The 16233-nt window shown below is 33.2% G+C and overlaps 1 protein-coding gene and 1 long non-coding RNA gene across 2 annotated transcripts; both read right to left on the minus strand.

The window, feature by feature from the left end:
* Positions 1-495: 495 nt before the first annotated feature.
* Positions 496-7280, minus strand: LOC135847312 (uncharacterized). The gene is made up of 4 exons (XM_065366780.1): positions 7079-7280; positions 6746-6942; positions 6542-6649; positions 496-1187 (listed from the first exon to the last, which is right to left on the minus strand). Exons 1-4 carry the CDS (start codon positions 7256-7258, stop codon positions 1016-1018), a joined length of 657 nt encoding a protein of 218 aa, XP_065222852.1. The 5' UTR covers positions 7259-7280; the 3' UTR covers positions 496-1015.
* Positions 7281-10953: 3673 nt separating this feature from the next.
* LOC135848999 (uncharacterized) lies at positions 10954-11704 on the minus strand. Its single transcript, XR_010559473.1, has 3 exons — positions 11521-11704; positions 11293-11418; positions 10954-11185 (listed from the first exon to the last, which is right to left on the minus strand). It is a non-coding gene; the product is annotated as an uncharacterized LOC135848999 (long non-coding RNA).
* Positions 11705-16233: the final 4529 nt, after the last annotated feature.

The raw sequence follows: 16233 nt of genomic DNA on the forward strand, positions 1-16233 counted from the left end.
ATTCTTAATTAATATTTCTCAAATTACTCTCACGTAGGTAATCATAATCAAACAAGCCATGGAATATATGGCTGCTTTTAATCATTGACACGTGAGGTAACGTTTTAATAATGGATAAATTTTATAAAAAGATTTAAAGAGAAACGTTTTTTAGTGCCGATTCTCTCAATGACCTTTGTTAATTCCTTGTTCCTGGATAAGTGTAAAGATTATAGTAACGATTCTCACTAAACACTTTGTATAGGTATATTGAAAAAAAACTCAAGGTAAAATGATAAAACCAGTTTTTTTTATCGTATTTATTTAATATATTCAATACTTTCGAACAATTTTATTTAAAAAAATTCTGACGTCGCACCTGTGATAGGTGACGAATGAAGAGAAATAGGTATATTATTCCTTTATTTCGACGTTGATAGTGTACAACTGTACATCTGTTTAATTTATTTATATATGTAGTTTCAACATTTAAAAGAAAATTCATTTTGGAACAAATTAAGTTAGGTATTTTTAATATGCTGTTATAACGTCAGTTGATTATTTTGAGACTTTTTAACCGTATTACATAAATTGCATGTACGAATAAGCAAAATCATACGTCTTCATAGGTGCATACTGCATATGTAAGTAGATAGATATGTACTATGGATAGGTGGCGATATTACACTTATTAGGTACCTTCTACCTTCATAGTACATACATACAACTACAAACTACGTATCTACGTGATTTTAAAGAGAGAAAAAAATCAAACTTATTCATACAGTACTCGTAGGTAATATCAGTAACAACAGTAAAATGTGTATGTACTAGGTAGTAGGTAGAAGTAATGCACAAGGTATAATTAATGTAATAATACCGCATTACATAATATTGTCAAAGTAAGTAGAAATCCACATGTCATGACAATGTAGACGCCTAATTATTCACGTAAGTACATACTTACTTAGGTAGGTACACCTTATTTGTATTTTCCACTCATTTTGTATTATTATACTTGGTGAAAATTAAAAAATTATCCCTCCTCTAGGCTTGGTTGTAAATCAAATAAAATGTTTAAGATGGAAATGGAACAAGAAGAAAATAATTCGTGACATTGATTATTTCGATTAAAGCCTGTTCGATATGCGGAATCATATTCGAAATGTTCATCCGGTTCAAATTCAGTTACTTTTTGTAGTGGCATTCTGAAAAAAAAAAAGGTTATAATTAAATTGGTTAGGTAGGTACCTATTAAAAAAGCATTCTTTCAATCGAATAATATAATAGAGCGGGCTAAGAGCGGGCAAATAGCAGGTTTGAAAAGGAAAAAATTGACACATAAATTTTTTCTTCGGAAATGTGTTAAGATGAACCCCCTGAACTACAAAAAAAATCGCACCTTCTACCCCTGGAGCTAACTTTTTTAGGAGGCTGAAAGTGAAACCGGTTCCGATTCACGTTTTTTTGCGATTTACTCCGAAAGTATTATAGTCCGGCATATGACAATAGGAGTAATTGCACCCCCCCGCCGATCCTCCGGGACAACATTTTTCTTAAAGGGGACATCCTAAGGAACATTTTAATGCAAAGTTGCCAAAAAAAAAGTTGGCCTTACTTACAAAATGGCAGCCATTTTGATTGACAGGTCAGCCGAAATCGCAGATTTTGCGTTTTAACATAGGACTTGCACAAACTTTTTCAAACTTTACAAAGGTAGATCGAAAGATCATGCAAAAATTTATCACCTGTCCAAATTTCAAGTGCTAAAGTGCGTTTTTTGATTTTTGGTGAATTTTTGAAAATCGAATTTAGGCCAAAAATGAGGGAAAAAATCAAAATTTTACCAAATTGACCAAGAAAGCTGAAATTTGGGGTATACCCTATTTTCGACATGCCAAATCGATTGGAAACGGTTTCAACCCGTTTTTAGCAGTTCTGGAGCCTCCAGCAGATTTTTGAAACTCGAAATTCCCACAAAATTCCATCAAATTGGAGTTGTAAAGCTACAATTCATTCTAAAAACTAGTTTCAATACGCTACGAAGTACTGCAGGTGAATTTCAAGTTGTTTTGGAGCCTCCAGCGACTTTTTGAAAATTCCTGAAGCCTCCAGCAGATTTTTGAAACTTTAAATTTTCACAAAATTTCATCAAATAGAGATGGAAAGCTGACATTTACTCTACACTCCAATTTTAACACTCTCTGAAAACGACTTCTGGTGGATTTCAAGTCATTTTAGGGCCTCCAGCGACTTTTTGGAAAATTACTGGAGCCTCCATCAGATTTTTGAATCTTTTAAATTTTCACAAAATTTCATCAAATAAAGAGTGATATTCCAAAACTCGCTTTGTCCATTTTCACAACTTTTCAGGAAAGAGGAAAAACAGTTTTCCTTTAAACGGGTAAATTGGCTTTTTAGGTGAGTTTAGCACTTTATTTGGGTGGATTTATGATGTAGGAGTGTAGGTATACACTTCATCCACTAAATACTGTTGAAAAAAATTTCAATAAAAATGGACAAAGCACGTTTTGGAACATTATTATTTTTTTAATTTTTAGTGAATTGGCTATTTAGGTGAGTTTAACACCTCATTTTGGTAGGTTGATGATGTAGGAATGTGAGTTAATACTTCATCTACCAGGTACTGCTGAAAACCCAACTTTGATAAAAATGGACAAAGCGAGTTTTGGAATATCACTCTTCAAATGGAGATGGAAAGCTGAAATTTGCTCCACACTCCAATTTCAACACCCTCTGAAGACGACTTCAGGTGGGTTCAAGTCATTTTAGGGCCTCCAGCGACTTTTTGGAAAATTACTGGAGCCTCCAGTAGATTTTTGAAACTTGAAATTTCCCCAACATTAATTTATCAAATGGAGTTGGCAAGCTGAAATTTACTTCGCAGACTACATGGTGGTTTCAAATGGTTTTGAAGCTTCCAGCAACTTTTAGGAAATTTTAATTTTCCAAAAAAACGTCGTACAACCTTTCAAAAAGTTGCTGGAGGCTCCAAAAAGACTTGAAATTCATCAGCAGTCAACTTCGTAGCGTATTGAAATTAGTGTGCAGAACGAATTTCGACTCTCCATCTTGGTTTGATAACATTTTGGGGAAATTTCAAGTTTCAAAAATCTACTGGAGGCTCCAGTAATTTTCATAAAAGTCGTTGAAGGCTCTAAAATGACTTGAAATCCACCAGAAGTCGTTTTCAGAGAGTGTTAAAATTGGAGTGTAGAGTAAATGTCAGCTTTCCATCTCTATTTGATGAAATTTTGTGAAAATTTAAAGTTTCAAAAATCTGCTGGAGGCTTCAGGAATTTTCAAAAAGTCGCTGGAGGCTCCAAAACAACTTGAAATTCACCTGCAGTACTTCGTAGCGTATTGAAACTAGTTTTTAGAATGAATTGTAGCTTTACAACTCCAATTTGATGGAATTTTGTGGGAATTTCGAGTTTCAAAAATCTGCTGGAGGCTCCAGAACTGCTAAAAACGGGTTGAAACCGTTTCCAATCGATTTGGCATGTCAAAAATAGGGTATACCCCAAATTTCAGCTTTCTTGGTCAATTTGGTAAAATTTTGATTTTTCCCCTCATTTTTGGCCTAAATTCGATTTTCAAAAATTCACCAAAAATCAAAAAACGCACTTTAGCACTTGAAATTTGGACAGGTGATAAATTTTTGCATGATCTTTCGATCTACCTTTGTAAAGTTTGAAAAAGTTTGTGCAAGTCCTATGTTAAAACGCAAAATCTGCGATTTCGGCTGACCTGTCAATCAAAATGGCTGCCATTTTGTAAGTAAGGCCAACTTTTTTTTTGGCAACTTTGCATTAAAATGTTCCTTAGGATGTCCCCTTTAAGAAAAATGTTGTCCCGGAGGATCGGCGGGGGGGTGCAATTACTCCTATTGTCATATGCCGGACTATTAGGTTTACGATAAAAAGTACCATGACAAAAAATGTTCCCCTTCAAATTCTCGACAATTTGATACTACGCTCGATACCCATCCCTCAAAAGGGGTGTCTGAAAAAAAGGGTGGAATGCGTAGGTGTTTCAAAAAAGGTCAGTCCAATAAATTGATGGAAGTTACCACTTTATATCATTCGTTTTCGCTCAAATTTTTTTCACAAAGTCTACTCACTCGGCTACGTATTAATTACACCACCATAGATTGGTCTTCAAACCTCCCCGTGGGTTGGTGGGGGTGCTTAATTTTTCAAGTATCACACAACTGAATCATATATTTGAAAAACGAATCTGGACATGCGATATATCGAATAGTATGTTTTCGAGGTCGCTGAATACGAATATCAACTTATTTTTTGGGTCCAATTCTGAGCCCCTCTGGGCCCCAAAAAGGGGGTTAAATTTTTGAAAAATCGTGAAAAGTCGAGTGATATGTCGAATGGTATGTTTTCGAGGTCGCTGAATACGAATATGAACTTACTTTTTGGGTCCCACCCCCCAACGTCCTTCTGTGCCCCAACAAGGGGGCTGAAATATCAAAAAATTATCTAAAAGTCGAGTGATATATCGAATGGTATGTTTTCGAGGTCGCTGAGTACGAATATGAACTTATTTTTTGGGTCCAGATCCTCAAAGCTCCTCTGTGCCGCAAAAAGGGGGTTAAAATTTTGAAAAATCGTGAAAAGTCGAGTGATATATCGAATAGTATGTTTTCGAGGTCGATGAGTACGAATATGGACTTATTATTTGGGTCCCATCCCCCTGGTCCTTCTGTGCCCATTTCTTTGCAAAATGAGCGTTCAAACTTTTTAAATAGCGATCCCGATAACACCGCCTTGGTAATGCCTCTACCTCTACCCTCCTCCCTCCGAAACCTACTCCAATCAGTGTTTTTGAGATGAATTTTCAGAATTATTTCTAAAATGATGGTGCGAATCTTCAAAGAAAAAGATCACACCATGTTTTGTCGTTAATTTTTTTGGGACAGGGATTCTAAAAATTTGTGTTCAGCAATCTTGAAAACATACTATTCGATATATTCGTATACACGATTTTCAGCCACTTATCAAAATTTTATCCTATTTAGAAGGGCGTAAATGGGGTTTGAAGAACTGTAATCAGAAAATAAATTCATATTCGTATTCAGCGACCTCGAAAACATACCATTCGATATATCACTCGACTTTTTGATGATTTTTTGAAATTTTAGCCCCTTTGTTGGGGCACAGAAGGACGTTGGGGGGTGGGACCAAAAAAATAAGTTCGTATTCGTACTCAGCGACCTCGAAAACATACCATTCGATATATCACTCGACTTTTCACGATTTTTTAAAATTTTAACCCTCTTTTTGGGGCACCGAGAGGGGCTTTGAGGAACTGAACCCAAAAAATAAGTTGATATTCGTATTCAGCGACCTCGAAAACATACTATTCGATATATCGCATGTCCAGATTCGTTTTTCAAATATATGATTCAGTTGTGTGATACTTGAAAAATTATGCACCCCCCACCAACCCCCGGGGAGGATTGAAGACCAATCAATGGTGGTGTAATTAATAGTTGAGTGAGTAGACTTTGTGAAAAAAATTTGAACGAAAACGAATGATATAAAGTGGTAACTTTCATCAAATTAATGAACTGACCTTTTTTGAAACACCTACTCTTTCCATCCCTTTTTTCAGACACCCCTCTTGAGGGATGGGTATCGAGCGTAGTATCAAATTGTCGAGAATTTGAAGGGGAACATTTTTTGTCATGGTACTTTTTATCGTAAACCTAATATTTTCGGAGTAAATCGCAAAAAACGTGAATCGGAACCGGTTTCAGTCCCCTAAAAAAGTTAGCTCCAGGGGTAGAAAGTGCGGTTTTTTTTGGTAGTTCAGGGGTTTTATCTGAACACATTTCCGAAGAAAACATTTATGTGCCAATTTTTTCCTTATCGCCCTTGCTTTTTTACGTTATTTTCCTGTTCTAAAAAAAGAACAATAACAAATTACAAGGTAGGAAAACACAAATAGGTAGGTAACTATAGATATATTTTTATGTTGATTGTATCCGGTACTTCAAACCTTATCTAAATTGTACAGACCCTTATATTTTTAATTTCATCTCAAGCTACCATATGAATGGGTATACCGATTACCTATTCCATTTATTTTAGTGCCTTTGTAGAATTTAAAAAATACATGTAAAAAAATATGTAATGCTATTACCATGTACTAAGTGATAAAATAATAAAAATATCAATTACACATTGTAAATATAGGTTCATCGAACGAGTTTTCAATGACGCATTGGCTTTTTTTCGATGTAGTGACGAGGTCATAAGCGATGCCTCTAGCAGCTGTAGCTGTTGTACTTACTCGTAATAATATTCCAACTGGACAAATATGCTAAAATACGTACAAATTACATATTTACGTATGTACGTTCATTTTTATACCCATAGTACATAGGTACTTAGACAATAGGTTTACCTATATACCTACTATTTTTACTCGCTCGTTGTGATTTTTTTTTTGTTTACACGAACAATACCTAACATTAAAATCATATCCAACATAAATAAAGTATGAAAAATTACGTACTTACTTTAAAAGTAATTTAATGATAGCTTCTAGGAAACCGTCGTTTTCAGGTAACAACTGCGTAACTTCGCAAAGTGATCGTAATATACAAGCTCGACCATTGTATCCGTATCTAGAAATCATCCCGAAAATTTAAAATAGGTAATTTCGAAATATAGGTAGTAACAATTCAATTGATACAACAGTCAAGTTATGAAGTTATACTTACTTATTGATAAAAACTTCAAATTTTTTGTACAAAGCAGAACGTTTCTTTCTCATTAACACCGGAGGTGAATATCCGTATAAATTCTTATCATAATCTTGTACATTTTCCGGTAAGTCGTACGTCAATGACCAGTTAATAGCTTCGGTAAATATATCGGAATCGGGAGTAAGTAATTTCACAGTGACACAAAGGGCCACCTAGAAAATATACATACAGTATCGAATGAGCATAAATTTTTTGAAAAATAATTCTCCAATAGGCTACGTAGGCTTACGCATAATGAGTACGTGTATACCTAGACCAATATTTGTATGATGTTTTTTTTTTACTCACTGTAAATGTACTTCCTTCGGGAAAGATGGCATAACGCTTTTTGCGCACGTGTTCGTTCCATAATTCGTCACCGGAATGTGTAATACTCGTATTTTCTGTAGAATAAATCAAGTCATATTTCAAACAAAAGCACGGTAATAAGATTCCTGAAAATAACACTAATATCAATGATGCTAGCATCACAAGTTCAATATCAACTGAGAATGCGTGATTTCGAATGGTAAATCGTTTTTATTTTTCAACTTTTTACCAGGTTTGAGATTTTTTCACACGTGTATGTAAAATTAAACGTTCTAGTTTTGTGGGTAAGAAAATAAAAACGGAATCTGGTTAGATCGACAAGACATTGAAGAAAGACAGACGCGCAAGATTATTTGGTTGAGGAAGAGGGTGAGTAACTCTTCCAGAGACTTCAAGAATGTAAAAACTAGATCAAAAACATTTTCAACTAAAAAAAATCAGTTTTTGGTGAAAAGATGCTATGAGGTAAGTTGAATGAAGATGAATCCGGTCAGGTGGAAGATGAATTTGATGAGTGATTGATATATTTTTTCTATGAATTTTCTTCCTATACAGGGTGTCTACCAGGTAGTGAAAGTAGTGAAAAAGTAGTGATTGATTTTCAGCAATTTTGCTTAAAAGGTAGTGAAAAATGAAAAAAAGCGGAAAACTTGATTTTCCACACAAGAAAATTTTTGTAAAAATGGCTCGTTTTAGTTGACTTTTTTAGAACTTGAATTACCTATGGGCTATTTGCTCTTCTTTTTCGATATAAAAAACTTATTTTTCAAATTCAAGAAATGTTTGAAGTTTCAATCAGAAAAATACTCCCTTATACTCGTACCTCCATTAAAAAAACTTTTTTTTCCCTTCATGAAACATGAATTTTTGAACGCCTTTTTGGCTTCGCTTCACTCGGGCTCGTTTGTTTTTTTTTTCAAATTAGATTTTTCTTTTTGAATAATCATTCAAGTTTTAAAATTTTAAAGCAAAAATAATAAACTTCTTCATTCATCACCCAAGAAAACAATGTTTTTATACCCCTCGAAATACTAATTTTCGATAGCTTTTTCGAAAAATTGGTAGGTATATTTTTTACGAAAAGTTGTTTAAATTTTCCATTATTTTTTTGGAATTTTTTATTTTGAAAAAAGTTCTTCATTCGCCCAATTTTATTACAGTAACAAGAACCTTGAAGGTGAAAACAAAATCAAAAATTGAAATGATGAAATTATATATTCTCGACATCCGATTGCTTGAAAAAAATCTTGGGATGTTTGAAGACATTGAAAAATCGAAAAAATTTTAATGTAAAATTTTGCCTCGTCCACCTCCTCCCCTTCTTAAAAAATCCCAAGTGTTTAAAAAATTACTGCTAAAGTCCTGCTTTTTATTTTGAAATTTTGTTGGACTAGAGACCCTGAAAAATCACTACTAATGTTAATTTTTCGAGTTCGCTCATTTTGTATTTTTAACATGTAGGTAGGTACCTACGTACACATGAAAAATTGTAAAAACGTGAATAAATGTAGCTTGAATTGATTTCAAATTGATGAAAACGTGTAGGTAACTTACTCTAATGTAAAAAAATACAAAATTCCAACCAGGAAAAAAATGAAAAATCGTTCTTTGGGGGGGGGGGGAAATAGTTGAAAATATTTTGGAAGGCAGTGAATTTTTTTTTTTTTGAAAGGTAGTGAAAAGGTAGTGATTTTTGGTCAAAAAATTCCGGTAGACACCCTGCTATAGTTATACTCACCAATATACCAAAATTAAATATCACCTTTGAATTGCAACATGTCATATTTTTTGATTCAACTAGGTACCTACCTCAGAACTCTTGATAAATCTTCTTTCTAGGCTATATTCTCAAGAGAGACTTTCGATGGATATTGTCTGTAAGTCTGTAATTCAACGTCTTACTGTGTTTTTTGAAAAATATAATTGATTTTATTTTTATCAAATTAGGTACTTGCATGATATTTTAACACACTTCTTGGAATCATACAGTAGCTCTCTCAACCTGAAAGACCTCCATCCTACCAAATTTTGAGCTCAATAAAATTTTCCGCTGGTACTCAAAAATCCAATTTTCCAATTTTTCGTAATTTCGATATTTTGGGAACCCCCCGAAAACTAGGAACCTGCGATTTGCGCCAAACGAAACGTCTTGAGGTATATATTCGATTATCCAGATGAAAAAGTTTAATTAAGCTTACCAAATATTCGTAATTTTGAACCCTTTTTTTAGAGCCCCCAACTTTAGGCACCCCTAAAAAAGGGGTTCATGCATATTTTTTCAAATAAATTATAGAATTTACATTTTGAAACACACTAGCAAAAGCTCGATAATTTTTCATTTGATTTTTCCTGTAACTTTCAAAATTGAGCAATTTTGGGTCAAATTCTGAGATTTTATTTCATTGAAGATCCTGATAACGTGATTTTAACATCATTTCGAAGAGTAAAATCTAGGAATTTTTGACCCAGAATTATCGAGCTCTTGCTTGTGTGTTTCAAATGTGAATTCTATAATTTATTTGAAAAAATATGCATGAACGCCTTTTTTAGGGGTGCCTAAAGTGGGGGCTCTAAAAATGGGGTTCAAAATTACGAATATTGGGTAAGCTTAATTAAACTTTTTCATCTGGATAATCGAATACATGCCTCAAGATGTTTCGTTTGGCGCAAATCGCAGGTTCCTAGTTTTCCAGGGGTTCCCAAAATATCGAAATTACGAAAAATTGAATTTTTGAGTACCAGCGAAAACTTTTATTGAGCTCAAAATTTGGTAGGATGGAGGTCTCTCAGGTACTAATAAACCGTAAAAAGCTTTTTAGCGGGGTTCAAAGGGGTAGGTTTAAAATGGTGGTTTCAAAATTTTCAAAAAATCAACCCCTTCTCAATTTCTGCCACCGAGGGTCGAAAATAAGAAAATCACCTCGCATAACGTTTATCGGGCTCGAACAGATGTTTTACGCTAAAAAAAGTTTTTGAAAATAATATTCAGTGGTTCCTAAAATTCTTGTTTTATTCACAACTTTGGGAACCCCTGGAGCCCAAAAAGTGGTCATTTTGGGTTAACTAACCACGGAGTCGTCGTATGTGGGGCATTTATCGCAACATTCTAAGAGTGGTTCAGTCGAAAACTGTCCGGGCCCAAAAAATGGCCTTATCGCAACTCCTCCTTTAGAGAGTAGGTTATAATCCAACCTATATACCCATGTCATTAATGACAACACATTCTGGCGAGCAAAAAGTTACACGCAGAAATTCCCCATATTTAATTAAGAATTGCTGCCGGAGAATGAATTTAAAAAGAAACATGAGCAAAAAGTTGCAGGCAGAGATTCCCCATATTTAATGAAGAATTGCTGCCGGAGAATGAATTTAAAAAGAAACATATCACCTAAAAAATTTCAAATGGCAAATATCTAGTTTGAAAGTATGTGCGTCAGTGATAAATTGGCACGAAACTTCTCTGAGAGAAAAATACGTGTACATGTTCGTACCTACTCGTACATCTAATACTAGTAGTTGAAATTAATATCGATGCTTTTCAAGATAATTTCCCAAGTTCTTTACTGAACCAAGATTCAAAACCCAAACCGAACTCTATTTGACTTAAAATTATCAACACAACCCTCTTTCAAACTTCACAATATATTGCACGTATACACACAAATAGGTACCTACTTACCCCTTCGCATCTCTCGCGTAAAATATGAATTCAAATCTGATGTATGACTGACGTTTCATGCATTGATAAATAAGTAGGTACACACAGGTAAATGCTTCAGTTAGACAGATTTTTTAAAAATTTTTATCTTATGAAAAAATGAGCGATAAATACATATTTACAACGCATTAAATGACAATTAAAATGGAACTGTTGTAGGATAACCTTGTTCGGTGAGAAAAAATAAAATATACCTATTAAAATCTTGGACAATTGCTTAAGATTAAAATTCACAAAATGATAAGGCTGTGCGATTTCATCTTATGACGCATGCGTCATTGTAGTAATTTTTTGTATTTTCGCATTCGTCTAGTATAAAATCGTACTCGTCAACTGGCTCATACCATCCTTCCGGCAATGTTGGGTATCTATTAAGAAAAAAAAAAAAGTGAAAAGAAAACTAAACCATGCTTAGAAAAACCGGCTTTCATTATAAGTAGGTAGGTAGGTGGTACGGTGATAACAGACTACTTACGAAAAAACCAAGTGCACAATTTCTTCAATAAACGAGTTTTGAATACGTGCATTCGATGGTGATCTCAATCGATCTTTAGATCGGCACAGTAGGTTTTTAAGGCAAGATTTACCATCGATATTTAATCTGGAATTATTTATTAAGTACTTTGAGATATTTATTTAACAATCAAAAAAGTCGCTAAGCATCTCCTCGTGCAAAATTACCAACATTTTATTTTGTACTCACTGATTTAACATGTACTCGATTTTGGGATAGAGTGATCGTTTTTCTCTTCGATTTGCTTTCGTTTTCATTTTTTCGTCAAAGATTAACTTATCCAAATCAACTGGCACATCCCAATTGGTTCCCAACGTGGCACCTACGGTGAACATGTTTTCAGTTCCTAATGCAGCCATTAAGTAACAATACACGAGCTAAAAACAAGTAGTTTATTGTTACTCGTAGATAGAGGATGAGTACCTAGGTATATTACGTAATTCGAGTAGGTAAGTGTCATGACTCGAATCATTTTGAGGCTTTTAAAAAACTATTTGAATATTTCAAAACCATTTTCAAATTTTACTATTTGCAGGGATTGTACTCGGTTACTTTTTAAGTAACCAAGTTACTAAAGTTACTAATAGTAACTTTTGGTTACTTTTTTGAAATGTTGGTTACTAAAAGTTACTTTTTCCAAGTTATTTCGCAAATTTCCTTTTTTTTTTCAAAATATTTCAAAATTTCGACAGGTATTATTATTTTGAATTTTTCAATGGTTTATAGTGGATTTTCTCCTGTTTTGATTGGTTACTAAAAGATACTATTTCCAAGTTATTTCACAAATTTCCTTTTTTTTTCAAAATATTTCAAAATTTCGACAGGTATTATTATTTTGAATTTCTCAATGGTTTATAGTGGATTTTCTCCTGTTTTGATTAATTTTAACATCTTGAATTTTGGTGGTGATTTTTTTCCAAAATGAGTTGCCATGATTTTGTTCTGAATTTTGATGATTTTTTTCGCCTCAATTTTTTCCCAATTTTATCACCTTGAATTCTCGTTGATTTTTTCATAAAAAATTTTACCTCGAGCTTGTGTGATTTTATTGCTCAAATAGTCGGGATTTCTCCTTATTTAGGTTCGATGGCTTTTTTGGAATTTTGTGAGTTTTTTTCTTCGTCGATTTGGTGAGTTTTCTTTTGCTAATTTTTGTAGATTTTCCCCTATTCTGACGAGTATGATTTTTTCGAATTTTCGCAAGTTCTCTTTTTTGAAGTTTTTCGATGATTTTCTCGGAATTTCCATTTTTTTTCTCATTTTAAGTTTTGGCGAAGTTTACAGTTTTAACAGACTTTTTCAACTTTGAATTTTCACGATTCTACATATAGTTTCGTGTTCTATAGATTGTGGTCATATTTTTGTCTAAATTTTGACTGCATTTTTTTTTTTATTTTAACAGTTTTTTTTTGAGTTTTGTGCTTTAAGAAAACGAAGCGATTTTTTTGCTCACATTTTTGTGGAATTGTGATTTTTCTTCTTCTAAAAATCGCGATTTCCTTTAAATTTTGATCTTTTTTTTTCGAGAAGGGAGGGAAGCTTCTTCAAAATTTGATGACTTTGTTTTTTTTTTTATTTTTACTTTTTGTAGCGGATTTTTCTGCATCTTTATATCTTTGATTCGTTGATCCCTCTATCTCTCTTCGTCTAAATTTTTTCGATTAATTTCCGAATTTATACCTAATTTTAATTCTCGAGAGTTCTCTGTTCTGAATTCTTAATGATTTTTGCCGAACTGGATTTTTGAAAGTTTTCCATTTATTTTTCATCATTTCCATAATTTTGTTTTGAATTTTATCGATTCGTTTTTCTATCTGAATTTTTGTTCTTAATTTCGGCGAAATGTTTCTTCTTGAAATTTCGAGATTTTAAAAAAAATTGTCTCCTAATTTTTCCCCAAATTTTAGTAATTTTTTTTTGCTTACATTTTTGTGGATTTCCTCTGTTTTTACAAATTTTTTTCGAGTTTTTGAGAGTTTTTTCGGACTTTGAGACGTGATGGCTGTATTTAGAATTTTTTTTGAGGATTTTTTGATTTTTTTCAAATTTTATTTTTTTGAATTCTCATGGATTTTATTTTTCAATTTTTCGACGATTTTCGCAGAATTTTTCAAAAATGGTTTTTATTTGAATTTTGATGATTTTTTTGTGTTTTTTAAAAAAGCTGATATCAAAATTTTCGTTAGGGCTTACGTTTTTTTTTTTTTTTTGTAATCTGAAATAAAATGTTATGTTTTGTATGCATTATAACTCAAGTTTTTTGGTTGCCACTGTTTTTTTTTCACGTTGAAATTGTTTTTGGTTACTTTTTGGCTACTTTTTTTTTTGGATTTTTTAGTTACTTTTTTTTGGATTTTTTGGTTACTAAAGTTACTTTTTTTGAGAAAAATTCGAGTACAATTTCTGTATTTGGTAGGTAGTTTTTCTACGCCACTCATGGCTCAACATTTCACTGTGACACTGAGAAAGTACATAATTTGTCAAATTTCTTACCTGTATTACTGTGCCTTTTGGAAATATCAAAAAACGTTTTTTCCGATTAGATTTTGTCTGCTGAGATATATCTTGACTATAGGTTAAAAAAGTTGCTTGTATAGTTAACAACGATATGATAAAGAACACTTTACAAAATACGTGCATTCTTTTTCAAACATATTATCCATTTTTTCAACAAGAAAAACAAATTTATATACAACGAAATCGGTAAAATAAAATAATGATGAAAAGTACTTTTAAACATTGCACAAATCATGCAGAAAAAATTCACTCGGGGAATCCTATCAGCAAAGAGGTATTATTTAACGGTAATTATGACAGTTGTAAGAAATGTTACGGTTGTGAGTAACTACAGAGCAAATAAAAACTGACAACGGTATTTTTGAATAATACCTAGATCGAGGTTTTTGCATATATGACGTTACAGGTCTTGGTACTTGGTTATGTTAATATAATATGTAGGTATAAGTTTTAACGAACTGAATCATTTTACGAATTACAAAGTAAATACAAGTTAGAACCTAGAATGGTTGAATAGGTAATATTATTTCCATTATTTATTTACTCACTAATATATTTATGCATTTTACATTTTAAAAAAATTTCATTGCATAATTCGTACCAACGATGATGGATCTTTTTTACGTCGATACCCTAAAATAGGTATGCATTAAATTAAAATTTTCAAAAATCAAGGTGCCTATCTGATCTTACAGCAATATAAATGAGTAAAGCTGATTCACATAATTAAAGTATTGTTCGATGTTGATACTCACATTCCGTACGGTACCTACCGATAGGTATCTATGTAGGTTATCAAGAAATCAAACTAACTTTGTAGGTACAAATTTATAAATGAGTTTTCTTTACGAATGCATGTACCTATGTACTTACATATTAAATTATAGTATAGTGTTCGTAGATTTCAGGTTGAGTAAGCTCCATGAGAAAAGTAGCTCGTCAAATAGATGGGTATTAAACATTTGTTCTCGATGAATAGGTACTTATGCGTTTTGAGAGAAAAATAGGTTACCCAATTTATGAAAAATTCATCGAGCGTTCTTTTGTTCATTGCAATCATAGAGTACCTACCTAATGCGTATGTTATTTTTCTTAATAAATAAAACTGCTGTAGGTTTTAATGTTGTTTTTAATAGGTAGATTCACATATAATAAAAAATAGGTACCTATCAGTTAACCTTATGGAAACACAATGCATTTTATATCAGTATTCAGTAAAATATATTTTATATAAACTATTGGCATAGGTACGTACTTGCCTCTTAGAAAAAATACTAACGAAGGAGTTATCTCAACTGGAAGAAAAATTTTCGAACAGGGCAAAGCTAGCTCGAAAGAACATGCGAAAATAAACTCACCACCAGCCAAAGTTTCAAGTTCCGAAAGCCGAAGTGCATTTTTCGACTTTTGATGAATTTTTGAAAATCAAAGGCTATAGCCCAGTCAAAATGCAATTTGACCCAAACATAATTACAAACAACGGGTTTTTTGGTGAATATTGTCTAGGGTGGTGTGCTGAATAACATACTAAAAGTCCCCGCCCCTACCCCAGGAGCTAACCAAAAAAAAAAAACCCACAGTGGATCAAAGCCACCCAAAATCAGTTTTTCATCAAGAACTCCTGAAATATTGAATTTTGAGTAAAATGAGCCCAGTGATCATTTCATCTCCTCCTCAATACCTATCAAATGAGCTATCGACCAACTCCCCAGCCTCTGAAAATTACAGAAAGGTCATTTTTTTGGAGGGGAATAACATGACCCCAAATGAATGAAAAGGGTCCAAAATCATACCATCGGACAGTATCCTATCTGTCATCAACATATCCAAATTTTAGCTTCCTAGGTCATTCCCACTCCTTTTAAGATGGAAAAAACCGAAAATAGGGGCAATATAAGGGGATTTTTAGCTTAATTCCGCTTTAAATGGGGTGGGGATGACCTAGGAAGCTGAAATTTGGATATGTTGATCACAGATAAGGTACTGTCCGATGGTATGATTTGGGACCCTTTTCATCCATTTGGGGTCATGTTATGCCCCTCCAAAAAAAGGCCGTTCTGTAATTTTCAACTTTGACCCTCCCCACTCCAGAGATCAACTCTAGCTCTCAAAAGAATCCCATTCCCCAAGTTTTGACTTCATTTTATCAATTAGAACAGGTTACAAGTCCCAAATCATAAAATGTAAAATTAATGAAATCATGTCACTTTGAGGGGTCGTAGCGCCACCCCCCTTGAGGCTAGGGAGTTGGTCGATAGCTCATTTGATAGGTATTGGGGAGGAGAAGAAATGATCACTGGGCTCATTTTACTCAAAATCCAATATTTCAGGAGTTCTCGATGAAAAACTGATTTGGGTGGCTTTGATCCACTGTGGGGGGGGGGG

The sequence above is a fragment of the Planococcus citri genome, chromosome 5 (assembly GCF_950023065.1).
Source record: "Planococcus citri chromosome 5, ihPlaCitr1.1, whole genome shotgun sequence".
NCBI classification, from domain to species: domain Eukaryota; kingdom Metazoa; phylum Arthropoda; class Insecta; order Hemiptera; family Pseudococcidae; genus Planococcus; species Planococcus citri.